The 15,692-nt window shown below is 39.6% G+C and overlaps 1 protein-coding gene across 1 annotated transcript in view; it reads right to left on the bottom strand.

Moving 5' to 3' along the window:
• caskin2 (CASK interacting protein 2) overlaps positions 1-15,692 on the bottom strand; it is a 62,743-nt gene that overhangs the window by 45,629 nt on the left and 1,422 nt on the right. The window contains exon 2 of the mRNA XM_053639189.1: positions 14,961-15,284. Within this exon, the coding sequence (XP_053495164.1) occupies positions 14,961-15,054 (94 nt within the window). The 5' untranslated portion in view covers positions 15,055-15,284. The remainder of the gene's footprint in view (positions 1-14,960; positions 15,285-15,692) is intronic.

The raw sequence follows: 15,692 nt of genomic DNA, 5'->3' as shown, positions 1-15,692 counted from the left end.
ACAATATAATTAAAAGATTGAAGGAATCCGGTCAAATCTCGGTGCGTAAAGGGCAAGGCTGAAAACCACTTCTGAATGCGTGTGATCTCCGATCCCTCAGACGTCACTGTGTTAAAAACCCTCATGAGTCTGTAATGGAGATCCTGACATGGGCTCGGGAATTCTTTGGTAAACCTTCGTCAGTCGACACCATTGGCCGCTGCATCCACAGATACAGGTTAAGGCTTTACTATGCAAAGAAGAAAACATACATCAACACTGTCAAGAAGCTCCGCCCACTTCTCTGGGCTCGGTCTCATCTGAGATGGACAGTAGCACAGTGGAATCGTGTTTTGTGGGCCGACGAGTCGACATTCCAATTAGCTTGTGGACAAAACAGCCGTCGTGTTCTCCGGGCCAAAGAGTAAAAAGGACCATCTGAGCTGTTATCAGCATCAGGTCCAAAACCCAGTGTCTGTCATGGTATGGGGGCGTGTCAGTGCACATAGCATGGGGAACTTACACATCTGTGAGGGCAGCATTAATACAGATAGATATGTACACATTTTGGAGCAACATGCGCTGCCATCCAGAGCAGGACAATGCCAAACCACATTCTGGCCGGATTACAAGCGCATGGTTGCGTAAGCAGAGAGTGCGGGTGCGAGCATGGCCTGCTGCAGTCCTGACCTGTCTCCCGTTGAGAATGTGTGGTGCATTATGAAGCGCAAAATAAGGTGACAAAGGCCCTGTACAGTTGTGCAGCTGAAGAAATGCATAATGGATGAATGGGGGGAAAATTCCATTTGCTAAATTTAACCAACTGGTGTCTTCACTCAGCGTCCAAACACTTAATAAGTGTTATTAAAAGAAAATCTAATGTTACACAGCGGTAAACAGTCGACTGTCCCAACTTTTTTAGAGTGTGCTGTAGTCATCAGATTTGAGATGAGTTTATATTTTCAACATTTAATTAAATTCACAAATTAAAACATCAAATAATGTCTTAATCATGTGTTTTCAATATAGTACAGGGTCAAGTGAACCATCAAATGACTCTTTTTGCATTTTCCATACTGTCCCAACTCTTTCGGAAATGGGGTTGTAATATGTTTCGGAAACCGAACACACGAAGTGTCTTGTTGCTGTAAATAAAATTTCCTTGTGTTCTTCATTTTGTCCTAAGGGCGTCTGTTTTGTGTGTTTTTCTTTATGCATGTTTCTACATGTGCCAATAATGGCTTCAGTGATGTTATAACAAAGCCTCTGATCACAGCCGTGCATTAAATCCTTAAATTGTGATTCCTGTAAAGTACTCCCAGTCAAAAACGTTTATCTCCGCTCTAAATATCGTTCCTGATGGCACCTTGTGAAATGCGAGCATGACAGAGAGTGTAAATAACAGCTAAGGTTAAGCCTATATTTATGCAACAGTTGTACAGTGTTAACCTGAGGGTGTGACTCATAATGTTCGCTACATGAAATAACAATGCTTTTCATATCATTCAGTTCTGACTAAGTAAAACATGTACAGGCCTGAGTTTTTAAACAAGCAAGATAACACCCATGAAATGTGCTGAAATCTGAAAATAACAACCTTCCTCTTCGGATTTTGGTTTTATATCAGGACACTTTGTCGGTCCATATCGCGTACATATAATCATTATATTTACTGCTGCGATCCGTTTATCTAAGCTGAATCCCTAACGTGATGCAATCAGGGTTTGTGTAAGAAGTCCAACAAGAAGCTTTAGATGTAAAAGAAGTAATATTATCTGATACAATATTACGATAGTATATTAGACTGTGGGAAATGTTAGGCAGTTACAGTGATATATAACACACGAAATGACAGCATTTAAAAAATCGACAAAAGCCATTTCATGTAGCAGTTCATTGGTAGATAAAAAAAGGACATATATATATATATATATATATATATATATATAAAATCAGAAAATCTGTGCAGCAAGTTGCCTTGAAATTTGCAGTTAAGTCAACTTTTCCTTTTTTCCAGTGTGTATGGAACATTTTTCATGGCACTCCCTTGGGGCTAGCAGATATCAGTGTGGCATTTTAATACAGTGGACTGGAACATATTTACATGTGATTAAAATGCGAAAGGATTTGAATGTGGATATAGCTTCGCTTCCCAGAATAAAAATGTTTTATTTCATAATGGGAAATGACATAATTGATTACCGTTAAAGGTTAAAGTAGGTATAGGGTGTACTTATTTTCCCCCACCTCGTTTCTGAATGTCAGTTTACTTTTTGGAAAAGATGACAACATATTGAAATCTGCTGAGGTTTTTTTTTTATCTCCCCAAAATAACCTGAGGTTATTTTGTTTATTTCCAGAGGTTTGTGAGGGCCATACAATTGTTATTTATGCCCTTATAAATAAAATCATACAATTGAAGGAGGGTGTTTTCCCCCATTACTGTATCTAGTCAGTCAAATTTATTTATTTATTTATTTATTTATTTAGATTTAGTTAGTTAGTTAACCAGTTATTTAATTGGCCATTTAATCAGTAAATTAGTGAGTTAGTTATCTAATCAGTCGATCAGGTAATGATTTAGTTACTCAGTCAGTTTTTCCCATCAGAAGGGTCAGTTTATATACAGGAGTTATTGGATTGCTATATATTATAAAAGAAATATTTGCCAGTTCTATCTACATAACCATGAAGGTCAGTCCTTGACTTGCCGTAAGTAACAATGGAATGTGACAGATCCACTAAATCACCATTAAACTCCAGATTATTACCCCAAAGTTAACATCAGAGGCCACCAGTTTTCTACAGAACACCTTGATAAATTATTGACATTAAAAAAAACAGCAAATATATAAAAATATTTATATATATATATATATATATATATATTAGAGAACATTCTGAAACATACAGCATCAAGAAGACCAAGCAGTAGACCAATCCAAACAAGTCCAGGACAAAACTCTGGAATAGTATCACTCAAGGTCTGGTTATAGTTATATATATATATATGTGTGTATATATATATGTGTGTGTGTGTGTGTGTATGCATGCGTGCGTGTTAAGATGATATTAATAGTGAATTAGCATGTGATATGTTCAGTAATACATTCACTGGGCATGAAGCAGGAATACACCCCCAATCTCTTCACCTTTTTTCACACTATTTCCCTGTTTATTTCTACTTTATGGTTTGAATTGTTCTCCATGTTCTTGGAGTTCTTTCTAAATGTATATACAAATTAGACATGGGGGGTGGGGGGGGCGGGGTTGACTCGGCCAAATGGACAGAAAACTGGGTGCACGCTTTAGACCTCGTCCCACTCGCGAAGGCCTGATCATAGAGCCTGTTGTGCTGTGACAGAGCCTCCCTATAAATCTGCATGCCATGGCCGGCGGGCAGTGGGCACTCCATCTACAGACGCCCGCCTGAACTTTACAAATTACAGCAGGGGATGGAGAAGACGTGGCACTGAAACGGCCTTTTTTAAAAAAAAAAAAAAAAAAAGAGTTCAAGTTTCAACATGATCCAACATTCCAGACATTGCTCACCCACCCCGTGTCTATCTCTCTTTATCTCCTTTACATACATACACATACACACACACACACACACACACACACACACACACTTTAACACAAACAGTCTTTGTATCAATCAACAGTGGTCTTTTCTCACTGGATGGTGTGCTGTATCGCATGTGGGCATCTCTCTGTGAAATGGGCCGCAGTCAATTAACAAAGTTCACTTGGTACAGAAATGCACACACTAAGAACATGTGACCTGAACCTAATACCGACCTTTTTACTTCCTATTGTAGGGGCGTTAAATACCCTGGTGATGTCTAAACACTATCCTGTATCTACAACACACAAAGATAAATAGTGTGAAAGGACAGGGTGAATTTAACACGTGGAATTCAACAGCCTTATACTATACTATGGGCTCTGTGCAAATGCATACAAGTCAGTGCTACATCAGTTAGTCAGATAGTTAGTTAATATGGTTAATTAGTCAGTAAAATAGTTAGTTAGTTACTTACTTACTTACTTAGTATGTCAATCAATCAGCCAGACCATTAGATAGTTATCTATTACCCACCTCTGACTATGACTGTAACTAACTAATTAATTGGCTGACTGACTAGATAACTATCTAATGGACTGCCTGACTGATTGATTGACAGACTAACTAACTAACTAACCAACTAACTAACTAATCAACTAACTAACTAACTAACTGTTTTACTGACTAATCAACCATAGTAACTAACTATTTAACTAACTATTTATAAATAGCTAGTTAATATAGTTAGTCAGTAAAATAGTTAGTTGGTTAGTTAGTTAGTTGGTTACTTACTTACTTACTTAGTATGTCAATCAATCAGCCAGTCCATTAGATAGTTATCTATTACCCACCTCTGACCATGACTGTAACTAACTAATTAATTGGCTGACTGACTAGATAACTATCTAATGGACTGCCTGACTGATTGATTGACAGACTGACTAACTAACTAGCTAACTGTTTTACTGACTAATCAACCATAGTAACTAACTATTTAACTAACTATTTATAAATAGCTAGTTAATTTAGTTAGTCAGTAAAATAGACAGTTGGTTACTTGGTTAGTTAGTTTGTTAGTTAATTGGTTGGTTAGTTAATTGGTTAGCTAGTCAGTCTGTCAATCAATCAGTCAGCCAGTCAGTCCATTTGATAGTTATCTAGTCAGTCAGCCAGTTAATTAGTTAGTTACAGTCATGGTCAGAGGTGGGTAATAACACGCTACATTGACTTGTTACATAACTTTTTGAAAAAATAATCTTACACGAGTTAATTTTTAATCACTGAAACGTACTTTTACTTCGCTACATTCGGTGGCGTTCCTCAGTTACTGTTAAATGTTAATGAATATATGTAGTTTTAATAATTAGCTAGTTTATATCACGTATAATGATGTCGCGAGTCTGGCGATACGCTGCAGTGGTCTGAATGCGGACGCAGCAAACGCTCACTTTTTTAGAGGCTTAGTCCTGGAGAGGGGGAGGAAGAAGCGGGCGTGTCGAGGGAGGGAGGGAGGTAGGACACCCACACACATGCTAACACAAACACACTAACACACACAAACACTCACACTCTCTCGCTCTCTACACACACTTTCTCTTCTGTGCTGTTCCATAGTCTGTTCTTTTGTCCTGTTTAAATGCAGACGCTGACAGGTTTGTGTTGTGAACGTGTTGTGAAAATAAAGACAGTTAGCAGTCGGGAATGTGTTTCTTCTGTGGTTTGTGTGTGTGTGTGTGTGTGTGTGAGAGAGAGAGAGATTATGTGTTGAAAATGACAGGTTGTGTGTTATTGTACCCATCACAGGACTGGGATATGCTGCTACATCTTGAACCCAGGTTTTATATTATATAAACAGAACAGAAGGGCTTTCAATGAGAGGTGGGACTTACAGTTCTCCATGTAGTCTGAGATTCAGGGTTTTCCCTTCGTTTTAATCAGATCCGAAGTAACTCGTAACTTGCTACTTGAGTAGTCTTCTCCTTGAGTACTTTATTATTCTTACTCAGGTAATTATTAACATTTTTACTTCTACTTGTAGTTTTACTTGTACTTAAGTAAACACTTATGTAAGTGTTTTTTTGGCTCCTCTACCCACCTTTGGTCATGGTAAAAAAAAAATTTTTTAAAAAATCCTCCAATGTTTTATTTATTTATTTATTTTAATCGGGGTCTAAAAACCAATTGTGTGGCTCTCACCAACCTCTATAAACTTCTACAGTGGGCCAAAATTTCTCCAAAACGATGTGAGAGGCTGATAAACTCCAACAGAAAAGGTTTCCCATGTTACCGAGTTATAGGGTGTACTTATTTTTCCCAGCCTCGTTTCTGAATGTCGGTTTACCTTCTGGAAACAAAAATGACAACATTCTGAAATCTGCTGAGTTTTTTTTTCCAAAATAACCTGAGGTTACTTGTTTGTAGAGGTCGGTGAGGGCGACACAGCTGTAATTTAGGCCCTGATCATTAAATACATAGAACCGAAGGAGGGTGTACTTTCTTTTTCCCATTACTGTATCTAGTCAGTCAACAAGTTATTTATTTAGTTAGTTAGTTATTTAGTTAGTTGAACAGTCAATTAGCCATTTAATCAGTAAACGAGTTACTTATCAAATCAGTCAACCGGTTAATTATTTAATCAGTCAGTCATATAATCACCTGTGCTGTACGTGTGCTCTGTTAACCATCCACAACCAAGAACTTGGAATTGCCACATACTATTTTGGGCAGGGGGTCAGGTTAGAAACGCCTCACTACCAGCGGACGTAACATGTAATTCCAGAAGAAGAGTACGCGGAAAGCTTTAGGGGTCTTGCTCAAACACCCAACTGCAGCACAGTGCCAGTCCTGAGTTTTGATCTTCGGTTCACTAATGCACTACTATAACCACTGAGATACTCTACGGCATGAAACACTGAGAAGCTTGGTCTGGAATCTGCATCTGCAGGTTGGGATATGAAGTGAGGCAGAGAGTAATTCCTTATCCATACATAGCCAGCTGAGTGTCAGTGCTGGCTTTCTGCCCAGAGCAGCGACTAAATCCATGAGCATGTGTGGCTGTGTGATTAAACGGTCTCAATATATACTGCAACTCACTTCATCGCTCACACTTCCTACTTAAACGCAAGAATAGCAACCAAAGGAACTTACAAGTGAGCTACATTCCAATCCACACCGAGATTTAAAGGAGGAGAATTTCACATCATTTTTACACCCCTCTGATACCTGAAGGTTAAACCTCCTGCTTCTCCAAACCAGATACAAGATACAAATGGCTTATCAGTTACCTTCTAAGAAAACAATGGGCAAACTCACGTTTATTTGCTTCATGTTTAAAATCAGTGTGTCTCATCTGGTTGAGTTTGTGGACTTAGTTAAACGTGGTAATGTGACGCTCGAGCATGGGAAACAAAACTCGCCAAAAACTCTCCAAAGTGTCTAAGTGTTTTCTCAATTCAGTCATGCATTTATAAGCGAGGAATTGTATTCAATTCAATTCGATTTTATTTGTACAGCGCTTTAAACAACGGACGTTGTCTCAAAGCAGCTTTACAGAAATATATAAACACAGGATAGGGATTTTAAGTGTGTGGATTTATCCCTATTGAGCGAGCCGGTGGTGACAGTGACGATTCAAAACTCCCTAAGATGATATGTGGAAGAAACCTTGAGAGGAACCGGACTCAGAAGGGAACCCGTCCTCATCTGGGTCACGACGGATAGTGTGAACGTAAAAGAAAGTTCATTATGGTTTGTATATGACGTCTGTTTGTTGAACTAGTCCACTGTTCACTAAAGGAGACCCGAGTGTAAAACTGTATGTGGTAACTGCAGTCCAAAGGCCATCGCGGCAACCGTAGTCCCAGCAACCACAGCGAGAATGTCCATGTGGAATTGAGGTCCAAAACCATTTCCATGGTACTTCATTTTATGTAGCTAGACCTTCACAAAATTGACCCCTACCTTTGTGACTGGGTTTGTGACCTTTGCCTATCATTCGCTTCACACTGCATAACTTTCGCATACGGCCGTGACAGTTTGACAATAACAGTACAAGATTAAACATTCGCTACCAGCGAAACATCTGAACATCTCAATTTGAAGCTTCCTTGGTCTGAACATTCACTGATCGTTACCTGTAAGACGATATGATGCTGTGAAGCGTGTGCTGAGAATAATCAAACAGTACACCACATCATGTTTATAAAGACAAAGTCAGAAGTCCCTGTTGTGAAAAGGAGGACTGGGGGGAACGGGGACGGCACGGGACGGGGGGGGGGAGACTGGGACGGGACGGCATTGTCCATCTGTGGGATTTAACAGTGTTTTCACAATGACATTAACTCCAGCAAAACAGGAAAGTATTAGTCTTTCCCCTGTCTAAAACAATGGATTACTTAATCAAGCCATCTGGACCATGATGGAAAGCATTCTTTAAGTGGAAACTAAAATTTTCCTTTGCCTTTTTTTTTTTTGCTGTAATTTAAAGCAACTATATTACGACATATACACCACCAGAAACAAAATATGAGGCAAACATTAATGTGCTTTAATATCAACCTACTTCAAAAGCAGAAAGTATTTGTACTGAAACCTGAGCTTATCTGTAAGCAGACGCAGTTAACGCATGAATATGATAAGACCGGATGTGAAAAGAAATGGTTAAATCTGCACGATCGAAGGCGCACGTGTTAATTAAACCCGCATTAAATAATGTTCTTAGAACAGACTATTGTTTGTGTCAGCGCAGAACACTGTGGGTTGCTGCAGACAAAGAGTAATGAATCTTTTTATGAACTTGTTGCGAATTGTTGAACCTTCCCCACCTCTTGTATTTCAGCACAGGATGGAGAGATGTTTGTTCTGCCAGGCCCAGATGGAGTATATGCATAATGGCCATAGTGATGTATGAAGCTAAGAGGCTATGTAAACACGGCTAATGCTCTGTGACCTATCCTCTGACGTGGTATGGTCTCGGCAGGAAGTGAAGGGACTGAACAGCACACATGGCTGGAAAGAAAGAAAAAGATAAGGAAACTAAAAGCAAAGCGGTTTTATGAGTCGAAAGTATCTTGCATAAGTATTCACCCCCACTCCTTTTCTTTTTTGTAGTGTTACAACAAGGAATTGGATGGAGGGAATTCTTTCCAAAAATTCAGCTTGTGGATTGGGCTTTGACTGGTCAATTCTACAACAGCAGGTTCTTGCTTTTGAACCACTCCTGTATAGCTTTGGCAGCATACTTAGGGTTATTTGAACCTCTGCCCCAGTTTCAAGTATCTGTAGTATTCTAGTAATGCTCTGTCTTTGGCTTCATCAATCTTAAACTCAACCCTGACCATTTCCCCATTCCATGCTCATGAACAGAATTTCCATAACATGATGCTACCACCACCATGCTTCACTGTTTGGATACTGTTTTCAGAGTTAGGTTTCTATCAAACATATGGGTTTATGAAATTAACGTCTGGTCGCATCAGACCAGCGAACAGGTTTCGTCTTTTTCCACGTTTGCTGAGTCTCCAGCATGCTTTCCGGCAAAGTCGGATGGCTTTTTTCTCTTCTTTCCAGCCCAGCTTTTACAGAGTCCAGACTATGACTGTCCTCTAAACAACGTCTCACATCTGAGCTGTGGATCTGTCCAGCTCATTCAGAGGTACCCTTGGCCTCCTGGATGCTTCTCTGACTAATACCCTCTTTACCTGGTCACCAACCTTTGGTGGACAGCCTCCTCTGGGCAGAATAGTGTTTGTGCCATATTTTTTCCATTTTTGAATGATGGAATTTATGGCGCTCTGCCTGATTTTCAAAGTTTAGGCTACATATATATATATATATATATATATATATATATATATAATAACCAAGCTTTGAGTGATACTAATCCAGAGCTTAGACCTGGACTTGTTTGATTGGTCTACTGCTTGGTCTTCTTGATGCTGTATGTTTAGGAATGTTCTCTAACAAACACTTGGGCCTTCCAGGAACAGGTCTATTTATACTGAGATGACACAGATGATACTTTTAACTGGACTCCATACAAATAATTATGACATATTTGTAAATATTTTGCAAACTATACATCGATTTCCCTTCACACTTTAATTACGTTGTGTAGATTCCTCAAATATAATCCCAGTAAAGTCCATTTCTATTCCAGGCCCTACCATTACAAAATGCGGAAAAGTTCAAACAAGGTGAACACTTAGGCAAGACGCTGTATTTTGCTTTTTCGTGAGCTAGTTGTCACCTTTGATGTTTGCTCTACTTATTCAACACGTTTCAGACACGATACACAGTTCCGTACTTGACTGACTCGGATGACTGCTATGAGCTTTAGACTACATATCTATGAGTACGTTCTCTGTTTTTGTTCATTGTTTGTTTGTTTTTTTCTGGCCTACTTATGTTCACCTGGTTACATAACAGACATAATAGGATGATGTGTATAGATACCATAGAGCCTCTATTCAGTGCATCATTTTCAATAACACAGGAGAAAAATAAAGCTGAAAGGATGACGAGGATCAAAGCTATAGAGAGCAGGGCAACAACAAAAGCAACTTCATGCAGATATTCATTACAGCACGCTGCTATTCCCACAGGACTCCAATCATACACCAAAGAACACACTTCTATAATAACAGCACTGAGAAAAGAGATGCAGAGAAGGTCTATGCAGTTATCCTGGGTTAAATTAGCCTACAAGGTGCACTGATGCTCATATTTCATATCTTTAATAAGACAGCATGGACCTGAAATGAGGCCAAACTGAAAATATACGCTTCGTGTCTAAAACGCTAACGTTGTAGCATCAGTGCAAATCAATGAGTATTCCGAAACAGGCTTTTAAATAGGGATGTAGTCATACGGGATTTTTTCATATTTGTAACGTGTAGATGTATAAAACTAAGATGGATCAAATGCAGATCCACCTGGATTAGTGTGACAGGTGTAAAGAATCTGATTTTACCGAGTACACTACATGCATCATCTATGCGTTGGTCCAACGCTGATACGTTTGAAAACTGTTTGTTATCGTACGTTCAAATGATACATGCATATTTTTGCCACCGATCACACAGCCATGCTTTGTCAAGACAATTCTTAAAACAGCATTGTCGACTTCCCCCAAAGGTCCTGGAAGAGTGGGAGCCGATTTTTCATTCGTAATGTGTTTAAGCAATTGAAGCCATTTCACTGGTAATTGCACATTTTCTTTTCTACATTTTCATTTCAGCTACGCTATCTGGCTGATTTGTAAGTAAGTAACATTTAAACGCAGCAAAGCTGACCAAAGTTCTGAAGAGTAAAAAAACAAAAAAGATCAATACAAAACAGAATAAAACCAAATAGAGACAGACAATAAACAATAGTAAAAAATGAGATTAAAACGTCTGGGAGAAGAGATACGCTTTCAGCTTCTTTTTAAAAAATGATAATAGAAGGTGTGAGGCGGATGTCCAGTGGCAATTGATTCCATAAACGGGGGGCGGTGACTGAAAAAGCTCATCGGGATCAGGATCAAGGGACATACAAAAGAAAGCTATCAGAAGATCTTAAAAATCTGCTAGATGAATGTGGAGTAAGAAGATCTTTGAGGTAAGAAGGCGCTTGATCATTAAGAGTTGATTGGCTAAGTATCTAGCTTGGCAATCAGTGTTCTTCCTAACTGCCAAAATATAACCGCAGCCTCAGAGTCTCCACAGAGCATTCGATACCTTTTTATCACTTTTCTGTCCTCGAGCTTCAGAATCTTATCGGTTGCAGTCTTATTTCCTCCTCTCGTTTCTGCGTGCACGTCATTCTGTGAGACAGTTCTCACCAGGAAACACTGAACGGCACAATGACTTTTTCAGAGCAAGTTGTAAAACCTTTAGTGACTCATCTGTCCCGTCACTCAAACGGTCTCTTTCTGTGAAAGCGGATCATTCTTAGCTGTGTTTATTATCAAACTGTACAATCTAGAGATCCTAGACATCTGGCTTGCCAGTCTAGCCCAAATATCTTCCAAATGTCAATGTTAAACAATGCTCGCTGTTCCTGTTTAGATTCATAAACAGTGCTTTCTCGGCAGATTTCTGCTCCTGCACGCTACGCTTATGTTGACGCAAAGTGATAGGGATTTCTCCCGAGGGTAAATGGAAAGGGGAAGTTGATAATGGAGCGTTAAAGACAGCATTGAAACAAAGCCCCGGAGTGACTCACTGAGGAGATTCCTTACTGGCTTGTCCATCTGGTCTGGAAGGAAAGGGATCGGGATTAAAACCTGGACACACTCGCATGAACAGCCGGCTCCTAATTGAGGCAGTCGTTTCCGCATACAGATAAAACGCTTGTGATCCAACGTTGCTGATCCTTTAAGCCTAGTAAAACACTGGTGTGCTAATATGTTAAGTGATAAGAACAAGCCAGAACAAGCAAAGTAAGCATAATTAGCTCATTTCGTTGTAGTCGTAATCGCTTTCCCTGTAAGCTACTCTGGAAGACCGCAACATGGCCCGTCCCTGTTTGTCTAATTTCCCGATAAGAGTTCATTGTGGACGTCAGAGTGAACGACAATACGTGAGATCTGAGATGCTCTTACCCATTAAAGACTCAAAAAAGCTACTTCATTAGTGTAAACGTAGAAGACCAAGACTATTATAAATGACTGCATGTTGATAAAATACCGTAACCAACAAAGGAGATTCTTTGTCGTTTGGATCTGGAATCATTTTGGCAGGTGATTTTTATTTTATTTTTTTTTTGGATATGTTTCTTTTCCTCAGAAGAAGAACATGCATGGGAGTGACAGCGTGATGTCTATTCACAACGTGAAAATAGCAGATAATAAGGCCTTCTTTCCCACAATATCAGTTTTAAGCAAAGCCATATAATGAGTCACGTTAGCATTTTGATTCAAAGGGTCATCAGTAGGATATTACACTATATGGCTAATAGTACGTGGACACCTGACCATCACACCCATACGGTATGCGGTTCTTCCCCAGACTGTTACAACAAAGTTAGAAGCACGTAATTGTATAGAATGTCTCTGTATGCTGTAGCGTTACAATTTCCCTTCACTGGAACTAAGAGGCACAAACATGTTCCAGCATGACAATTCCCCTGTGCGCAAAGCGAGCTCCATGAAGACATGACGTGCCAAGGTTGGACTGGAAGAACTCGAGTGTCCTGCACAGAGCCCTGACCTCAACCCCACTGAACACCTTCAGGATGAACTGGAACATTGACTGCACCCCAATATCAGTGTCTGATCTCACTAATGCTCATGTAACTGAATGAACACAAATCCCAACAGCCACGTTCTAAAATCTAGTGGAAAGCCTTCCCAGAAGAGTGGAGGTTATTATAACAGCAAAAGGGGACTAAATCTGGATTAGGACGAGTTTGACGGTCAGGTGTCCACATACTTTTGCCTCCCACAAAGAAACATATTAAACCCCAGGCTACTATTTGCCGTACTGTCTAAATTACGCTTTCTGAACTCTTATGCAGTGGTTTGACTGTAAGCAAAGAGAATTCCTTTTCAATTTTTCAATCAAAGACTATCAAAACAAACTGTGAAGATGTCTGCTGATACATTACTTCACGTAGTAGTACTGTACAACCATTCTCTGATTCTCTAATATGTGTTTAGTATGGTATGTTCATTGGTTAATAGGCTCAATTAGGTATCTATTTACATATAATGATGAACAATTCTGAAACGATCTAATTCATCAAGTGTGTCACTACTCAGTTTAACAGCCATGCATTAATGGCAATGATGATATTTCTGGTGCTATTCAGATACAGCTTTTTAATCAAAGACTCGCAGATTTTAATGTTGTTGTTGTTGTTGTTTCGGTGGGACAGTTTTTACTGGTGCATTAAAACTCAGAAACACCACAAAACAAATCGCACGCTAAAAAAGTAGGTAAAAAAAAAAAAAATAGGGAAATTCAATATTTCTCATAGTCAAGAAATATTCTATAGAAAGGAATGCTTGAAAGAGACCATTTCAGCTTTACTGGAGAAATGAATAACCATAGAAGTATTTTATAATACCCATAATATTAAAATACATTTGTCCATGTTCACGATGTTCTCACTTTTGTAGTGTAGATCTGATTTGTACTTCATCTCGTATTGGTACATTATTGGTGAATTGTTAAATCCAGAGAGAACGCTCCAGGAAGTCAACTAGCCAAAGACGCCTTGAGAGTAAACGGCGTGTCCTGCAGGTTTTTAGCATTTAATCATTACGTAATTAATGTTTTGTTGCATCCTTTGCAGAAATTTCACCTGATCAGCATCCAGACTGAAGGTGAAGTGTGTGACGAACCATCAGATAAACTAATTAGCAGAGTTCATCGAACATTTACTCCGTTTTTGGGTTTTTTTTTGCTGATCTTATATAGTTTCCTGGCTAAAATCTGGCTAGTGATGATAAAGTACAGCTCTAAGAGCATCAGCTTCCAGCAGGGGCAGTAGACGAACATTGAACATCACCTTCCAGTTCAGTCATCAAGCTTCAGGTCTCTTAATCCCAACACTCATTTAGCACCTTTTGTTTTTTTGTGCACTTTTCTGTCCACAAGCTTCAGAATCTCTTCATCCCAACACCCTATTAAACCACAGTTGAGACTTCAACAGCTCTGTGGTCGAACAGTCCCTCCAGGATTTAGCGATTTTGCGAGTGCAGAAACGAAGGCAAAAATCAAGCGAACTCTGCGGTACGTAGAGGAAGGAGCTTGCCATTTTTTTTTCAAAATGACTGCGGATTTTCGCCAAGACGCGTCATGTGACGTCATCGCAACGCGAATTCGATCAAAGCCCTCTGAGATTCACGTGCGTCGGACACGGGTACAGCCGAAAGGTCTCCTTTGCCAACAAACATCACTGCGAAAGCAATTTTGTGCGAGTGCAATTGCGCCGATTCGAGTAGTTTTCCCACAAAAAAAGAAAAATCCACAGCAAAATCAAGCATTTTTGGCCGCAACAAACACCAAAAAAAAAAAAAAAGAAAGAAAGAAAAGAAAAAGAAAAACCTCTGAGAAATCCTCTACGGACTGGTATAAGCTAAATTAATGCGAGGAGATCTAGAGTGACGAATAAGATCATCATCCAAAGTGTATGAGAAATGGATGATGGGGCTAGCTTCGCGACTACAATTCTTGCCGTGTAAAGGAATAAAGACCAACACTATAAACTGGAATTATCACATAACAGAAATACTACTTGTAGAAGTGGTCGTTTGAGTCAAACTTCAAGGAAACACTTCTCTGTGAACACCTTTTCCTTCATTATGCTGCTCGCGTGAACTTAACTGAGAGAAAGGATCAATACACACAAGTCACACTAATCAAATTAAATAGTTTAAGACTTCCCTTCCAAAACACAACTTCTGAGCACTCACTCACTCACTTACTATTTCGGTTAGCCTTAATCTTGGCGAGGAGTTTATGAGCAGCGCTAAGATCTCCGTTCTTCACAGCCAGCAGGAGGTCCTGCTCTTTCCCCATGGCTGCTGTCCAACCCTGACGAGTTATAGTCTCACTTCAGACGAGCGTAATCTCGTTTCTCCACAACATGCCGCATCTCTTCGCTTTCCAAGCATCACGTTAGCCGCTAATTCCTTTATCAGAGGCAACCTATATAGTCTGGGTGTTCTTATTCAGGGTCTCTGCTCCATCCATCCATCCTGTTTATCTATTGCAAGTACCATCTTGTATCCTGAAACTTGCTGAAGATCCTGTAAGAAAAAAAAACAAAACAATAATAAACAACGTGAGCGGTCAGAACTGTGATCTCTCACTTTGCTCGAACGTTAGAGAACTCAAATCTGAGTAAAGTAGCTCTCTGGGAAAAGGGCTGGAGAGCCAGGACTCACAGCCTGGCTATTGTTTTCTGCTGTTCAGGTCCAAACACACCTCAGAAAGGTAAGCGAGCGCTCTGTGGCCTTTTATTAGCAAGTTCAGGACAAAAAAAAAAGCAGGTCTGGGTGGAGGTCCCTAAGGACAGGATCAATAACCTCGGCTTTAGGAAAAAAAACAAAAAAAGTTCCTCTGTATTTGAGAGCGTCTGATTGAGTGTTTGAAATGAGAACCAGTTCTAAGGAGTCTCATGAGATTCATCAGGGTTCAGTTAGAAGAGCAAGCTA

The sequence above is a fragment of the Ictalurus furcatus genome, chromosome 13 (genome assembly GCF_023375685.1).
Source record: "Ictalurus furcatus strain D&B chromosome 13, Billie_1.0, whole genome shotgun sequence".
Taxonomy (NCBI): Eukaryota; Metazoa; Chordata; class Actinopteri; order Siluriformes; family Ictaluridae; genus Ictalurus; species Ictalurus furcatus.
Note: the sequence above shows the minus strand (reverse complement) of the source record. Positions and strands in the feature narration are given on the sequence as shown.